Source organism: Sinocyclocheilus rhinocerous, unplaced genomic scaffold (genome assembly GCF_001515625.1).
Source record: "Sinocyclocheilus rhinocerous isolate Xijiao unplaced genomic scaffold, SAMN03320098_v1.1 scaffold558, whole genome shotgun sequence".
NCBI classification, from domain to species: Eukaryota; Metazoa; Chordata; class Actinopteri; order Cypriniformes; family Cyprinidae; genus Sinocyclocheilus; species Sinocyclocheilus rhinocerous.
Genome location: NW_015634502.1, coordinates 387,588 through 393,967, shown reverse-complemented (window position 1 = coordinate 393,967; position 6,380 = coordinate 387,588). Strand labels below are relative to the sequence as shown.

The following is a 6,380-nucleotide window of genomic DNA, read 5'->3' as shown; positions in this document are numbered from 1 at the left end:
AAAACCTAAAAAAACAATTACAAAACAACACCAAAACTCAGTGTCCAACAATAGTTGAGAAACCTGAAGAAAAAAATCAGCCTACACACCAGAAAAACACTCACAGACCCTCTAATAAATATGTAACTTCTGGAATTTAGGGTGCACAGGTGTTTTATTAGTCCATCTGAATGCCACATTGTGCTTTCAATGTAAGGGCTACTATGATGGGCACTGGTGAGGAAGAACTAAAAACTTTGACTAATCATTGGGCTTTGCGAGGATCATGGTATTCAGTTTGAAAGATATTCAAAGTTGCATTGCTGAGGAAAAAGTCTAGATGAGATCGGATCATGTCAGAGCAGGCTGACAATTGCTTTCTCTTTTGTTCATTGTGGGAAGCAGCTCATTGGTCACTGCCAAGACCATAAGCGGCTCCAGTATTTTCAACATTTCTGGGTGTATTGATGATTTGTAACTATGCTTACACAAAGCGGCCAAATGGGCAGTTCTTAGCCAGAAAAGCTGTAAAGTGAAGCTGGCCATATGCAGACAGCCAGATGTCTAGCTCTGCAAGACTAATATCTGGATTAAAGTATGAAGATATAGAAACATCATCTGGCTTGCATGTTATTAACACAGGTACTAAAGGGTTCTCCTCATATTACGATTTGCTTTCCCAATGAATTGTCATGGATTAATTTAGTGTTATCATTATCCAGTCAGTGTTATAATTTGCGTAGTAAGAACAATAAAATTATCAAATTGTAATCTATATAATTTTTTTTGTATCGCTGTATAGTGCAGTTAAAGTTCTATCCAGTCAGATCCAGCAGAGGCTGGTTAGATTGATGTAAACAATGTGCTGTTTTCCAGAGATGGTTCAACACTCAAACACAGTGAAGCCATGTGTGGTGCAACTGGAGAAGATCACCAGTCAGAGAGGTGTGATTGAAATGCTTAAGACCAGTTTAAGAGGTTCTAGAGCAGCTACAGAATAATGCTTTACGATCTCAGTCGCTTCTGGTGGCAAATGTCTGTTGGTCTGAACTTTCTTCCTTTGCTTCCACCCTAAATGCTCAAGAAAGTTGATCCATTGCATTGAAATTACAAATGTAAATGCTCTGTTTGTCTGTGCTCAAAGTAATGTTAATTGTTGCTATCTTTGTTCTTTGTTTATACACCTCAAAATATATACATTTATTCTTGACTGTTCAATTTAACTTTTTAAAATGTTATTTCCCTGCAGAAATGGACTTAAGGAAAGATGGAGCTGATGATGATATCTGCACAAGTAGCACGTTACATGAGGTAATAATAACTGGAAAACTGGCTGAGAAACAACTATTAAATGTTTTCAGGATTTGTTTTTAACCAAGGAATTCATTCCTGATTGTCAGTGTAAATAGAGGGCAGGCCAACATGTATATTTTAATGGCCAATGCCGATAATGAGAATGGGGTGGTGTATATATAATTTCAGTGTATTCAGTATTTAATTATATATATATATATATCTGACAGGCTGACCCCCCACCCCTTCAACCTCTGCAGCAATGCTGGCAGCACTCATGCGTCTATTTCCCAAACACAACCTCTGGATATGACGCTGAGCACGTGCACTCAACTTCTTTGGTCGACCATGGCGAGGCCTGTTCTGAGTGGAACCTGTCCTGTTAAACCGCTGTATGGTCTTGGCCACCGTGCTGCAGCTCAGTTTCAGGGTCTTCTTATAGCCTACGCCATCTTTATGTAGAGCAACAATTCTTTTTTTCAGATCCTCAGAGAGTTCTTTGCCATGAGGTGCCATGTTGAACTTCCAGTGAGCAGTATGAGAGAGTGAGAGCGATAACACTAAATTTAACACACCTGCTCCCCATTCACACCTGAGACCTTGTAACACTAATGAGTCACATGACACCGGGGAGAGAAAATGGCTAATTGGGCCCAATTTGGACATTTTCACTTAGGGGTGTACTCTTTTGTGGCCAGCGGTTTAGACATTAATGGCTGTGTGTTGAGTTATTTTGAGGGGACAGCAAATTTACACTGTTATACAAGCTGTACACTCACTACTTTACATTGTAGCAAAGTGTAATTTCTTCAGTGTTGTCACATGAAAAGATATAATAAAATATTTACAAAAATGTGAGGGGTGTTCTCACTTCTGTGAGATACTGTGTGTATATATATATATAAATTCACTGTCGTTCAGAAGTTTGGAGTCTCTTATGCTGACCAAGGCTGCATGTATTTTAGCAAAAAATTAAAAATAATATTGTGAAATATTCTTACAATTTAAAATAACTGTTTTCTATTTTTATAACTTTTAAAATGTAATTTATTCTTGTCATTTCAAAACTGAATTTTCAGTAGCCATTACTCATACTCTTCAGTGTCACACAATCCTGCAGAAATCATTCTAATATTCTGATTTGGTGCTCAAGAAACATTTCTTCTTGTTCTTCTTCTTCTTCTTCTAATACAGTTGTGCTGCACAATATTTTGGTGATACAATTTTTTTCAGCATCCTTTGATAGAAAGCTAAAATAACATAATTTATTTGCACTTTACACTTTTGATCCCTTTAATGTTCCCTTGCTGAATAAAAGTAACAAATGGTTATTGGCAATACTAATAATCTGGCCTGGTCAACATATCAGTCTTTAACTAATTATAGCAGTCTAATGGTCAGGCTTTTGGCAGTGAATACTTTTGCTGAATACTATTTCACATTGTATCGAGATGAAGCAAACTAAGGGTGTATTCACACCAGGAAAATCCGCTAGTTCACTTGCTTTGGTCCGGACCAAATACAATGTTGATTTTTTTTGTTTGGTGCGGTTCACTTTCACACTGCCCTTTTTGCAAGTGAACCAGAAACTGTAAACAAAACGTCTCCGGTTACTGTTGTAAACTCGGTTCCCTGAGAGACAGGAACGAGACATGGCGTTAACGCCTTGGGACTCCCTTCCTTCCTAACCTACCTGAAATCTTATTGCACAACGCCAGTGAAGTTGCAACTCTCACTGGCCAATGCCAGCCAAGACGGTGAATAGGGGCAGGGCCCCCGCCACTATATAATGCGCCGTATTAGCGGCATAAGCTCAGAATCTTCCGACTGAACCAACAGTACAGCAGACCTGAGCAGTGAACACGGCGGCCTACGCCATGTCTCGTTCCCGTCTCTCAGGGAACCGAGGTTACGACAGTAACCGGAGACGTTCCCTCTCGAGAACGGTCTCTCGACATGGCGTTATCGCCTTGGGGACTGTATAGAACAACACAGTGGAAGCAGCGACGTAAAAAGGCTCGGCCTCGGCGGAGCTAGCATGAACAGTTCTTGCAAGACATTAAAAATAATCCCGCATCCAGGACACCACAGTCTGAACATGACGATGGTACGATACCACCGACATGTTGTCCGTGCGAATCAACACGTGATGCCCCCGGACTTGCGTGAGGAAACTCAGAAGAGCCAAAAAGCTCTCGGACTCTGAGAGTTCTCTCCGACTCTGTCCAGTAGCCCGAGGCCGGTACGCCATCGCAGTGAGCTCCCCAGCCCGTCGTCGACGCGTCCGTCGTGACCACTTTCCGCCGCGTGACCAGACCCATCTGGGTACCGCGTTGGTACAAGTCGGGGTTTCGCCATGGTTTCAGCGCGTTCAAGCATCTGCGAGTGACCACAACGCGGGCACAGCCCGTTTTCCACGCCCTTCTCTGTACTTGTGTCTTCAGCCATATCTGAAAGGGGCGCATATAGAGTAGACCGAGGTGACAGACTGTTGCGGCCGCCGCCATCCGCCCCAAGAACCTCTGATATTCCTTCAGTGCTACGGGACGGCCCAGCCTGAATGCATTCAGAGCGGACATTAAATCTAGTATGCGCTCCCGGCTGAGATGCGCTCTCATTGAGATTGAGTCCAACTGCACCCCCAGATACATGATTGACTGGCTGGGGCATAACACGCTTTTCTGTTTGTTCACACAGAGACCTAACCTCTCCAGGTGAAGTAACAGAGCGCGTTTGTGGCTGTTGAGCACATCCTCCGAATGGGCCAAGACCAGCCAATCGTCCAAATAATTCAATATGCGTATTCCGCTCGCTCTCAAAGGGGAAAGTGCTGCATTCACACATTTCGTAAATGTACGTGGCGCCAGCGCTAGCCCGAATGGCATCACCGTGAACTGATACGCTATGTCTTCGAACGCAAATCTCAGAAAGCGCCTGTGACGAGGGGCGATCTGGATATGAAAATATGCGTCTTTCAGGTCCACTGAAGCAAACCAATCTCCGGGTCGAATCTGCGCGAGTATCAGCTTTAGCGTTGTCATTTTGAAAGCGCGTTTGTATAATGCACGGTTGATGGGTCTCCAGTCTAAGATTGGACGGAGACCACCATCTTTCTTTGAAACGACAAAGTACCGGCTGTAAAACCCGCTCTCTCTCTCGCTCGGTGGGACCACTTCTATCGCGCGTTTCGTGAGGAGATTGAGAATTTCTTGCCTCAGCACTGGCACGTTGTGTGCCGGAACTGTCGACATGACCACGCCATTGAACCGGGGTGGTCTGCGCCAAAACTGAAGCGTGTAGCCATTCTCTATTACGTTCTGCAACTAATCCGAAATGCCCGGAATGGACCGCCATGCGCTCGCAAAAAGACACAGAGGGCGGAGTGCCTCGTCCTCTGAATTCTGTACAACGCCGCTGTATGCCGGGGTCGTATTCAGAAAGCTCACGGACGAATGGGAGTGCTGTATGTTAGCGAGGGTCGTGCCTCGCCGATCAACGGGGAGCGTGAGCCTTCTGCTGAATGTTTGAGCGACACGGACGTGCGTATGTGCTAGGTGTTGAGAGCGAGGGGTCCGACACCGGCCACAGGGGCGTGAACCTCGCCAGATACACGGGGAAGCTGCAAGCCTGACTCTATTGGCGGTGTCACGGCCGAGTGTGAATCTGCTATCACTGGAGGAGGAGAAAAAAGCTCTTTTTGTGAGGGTGTCACAGACTTTATTGCATTTTGAACATACACAACACAGACATTATCGTAGTTGCCTGCAACAGCCAAGGGGACTTCGTGAGAACATCTCAAACGCTTCGCGGCGGGCTCGGCGCTCTCCTCCTCTGCACCCTCCCTTCTGTTCCGGTGGGGGAGCTCCCCCGGGACAGCCTCCTTTCTTGAAGCCGTGACGCCCCTTCGGTGTCCTCTGCCACAGAGTTTTGGCGCGAACAGACGGCTCTGGGTCCGGCGCCGATGAAGCTGAAGCAGAGGGGGGCTGCTTCGACGGCCGGTTGGAAGCAGATGAGGATCTACTACGTACAGAGGGCTGTGCCTGAAAAACTTGGAGCACTGCCATCGTGTGCAGCGCTGAGATCGCTTCTCCCGAGGCGGCGTAAGCTTTGTCCGCAACGTGTGCGGTCAGACGGCAGGGCCTTGACGGCAGCGTAGCACCCGTCTTCAGGGAAGCAGAGGAGGGGCAGAGGTGCACGGTGATGGATTCCTCGACTTTAGTGAAGATCTCCGACCCGCCAGCATGAGTGCGAGCCGATTGGGGCGCAGCCCACGCCTTAGCAACCTCGTCGTGCAAGTCGGGGAGGAATGGTGTTTGCCTCCTCGGAGCGGCCGCTCGGCGGCCCAAGTGAAGGAACCACGAATCCAGCTTGCTCTTAGCTGGTTCGTCGGGGGATTCCCACTCTAGACCGAGATTGCTCACGGCCCTGGTAAGAATCCGGACGAGCTCATCCTGGAACGCAGCGTGTCCCTCCACTTCAGAGCGCTCCTCTGGAGTGCGGGCCCAGTCCTTCTCAGACGCCTCGTCAAGATCGTCGTCGTCCCCCGCCGCACCGAACGAGATAATCTCCAACGCGCCAGAGGCGGGTTGAAGACTCTCTTCTGCCAAGCACACCGGAGAGCGGGGGGGTGAACTGCGCCTTTCTGCGCGGTCGCCCACGTGCGGCTGTCGTCCCACCAGCGGCTCGCTGGCGGCGGTGGGATGTTGCCGAGAGAAATCCCCGAGGGCGATGTTCCTCCGGGCCCTAAGCACCCGCACTGAGAATTCCTCGCAGTGCGGGCAGCCCGACCCGATGAGTGCTGCCTCCGCATGGGCGAGAACCAGGCACCAGATGCAGAACTCGTGAGTGTCCGGGGCCTCGATGGGTCCCAAACACAGTGTGCAAACGTTGGACATGCTGGAACGCCGAGAGGGAAATCCGTCTTTCTGCGTTTTCTCCACAGCTGTCTTCGATAGGATGTGTGAAAGAGGAAGATTCTGAGCTTATGCCGCCAATACGGCGCATTATATAGTGGCGGGGGCCCCGCCCCTATTCACCATCTTGGCTGGCATTGGCCAGTAAGAGTTGCAAATTCACTGGCGTTGTGCAATAAGATTTCAGGTAGGTTA

At 47.9% G+C, this 6,380-nt stretch overlaps 1 protein-coding gene across 2 annotated transcripts in view; it reads left to right on the top strand.

Moving 5' to 3' along the window:
- Nucleotides 1–6,380, top strand: part of LOC107745754 (uncharacterized) — a 23,206-nt gene that overhangs the window by 5,671 nt on the left and 11,155 nt on the right. Inside the window, exons 7-8 of one of the 2 annotated variants that reach the window (XM_016559707.1) lie at nucleotides 856–924; nucleotides 1,229–1,290. In XM_016559707.1, coding sequence (XP_016415193.1) covers nucleotides 856–924; nucleotides 1,229–1,290 — 131 coding nt within the window. The remainder of the gene's footprint in view (nucleotides 1–855; nucleotides 925–1,228; nucleotides 1,291–6,380) is intronic. The other variant, XM_016559708.1, reaches the window with a different exon arrangement.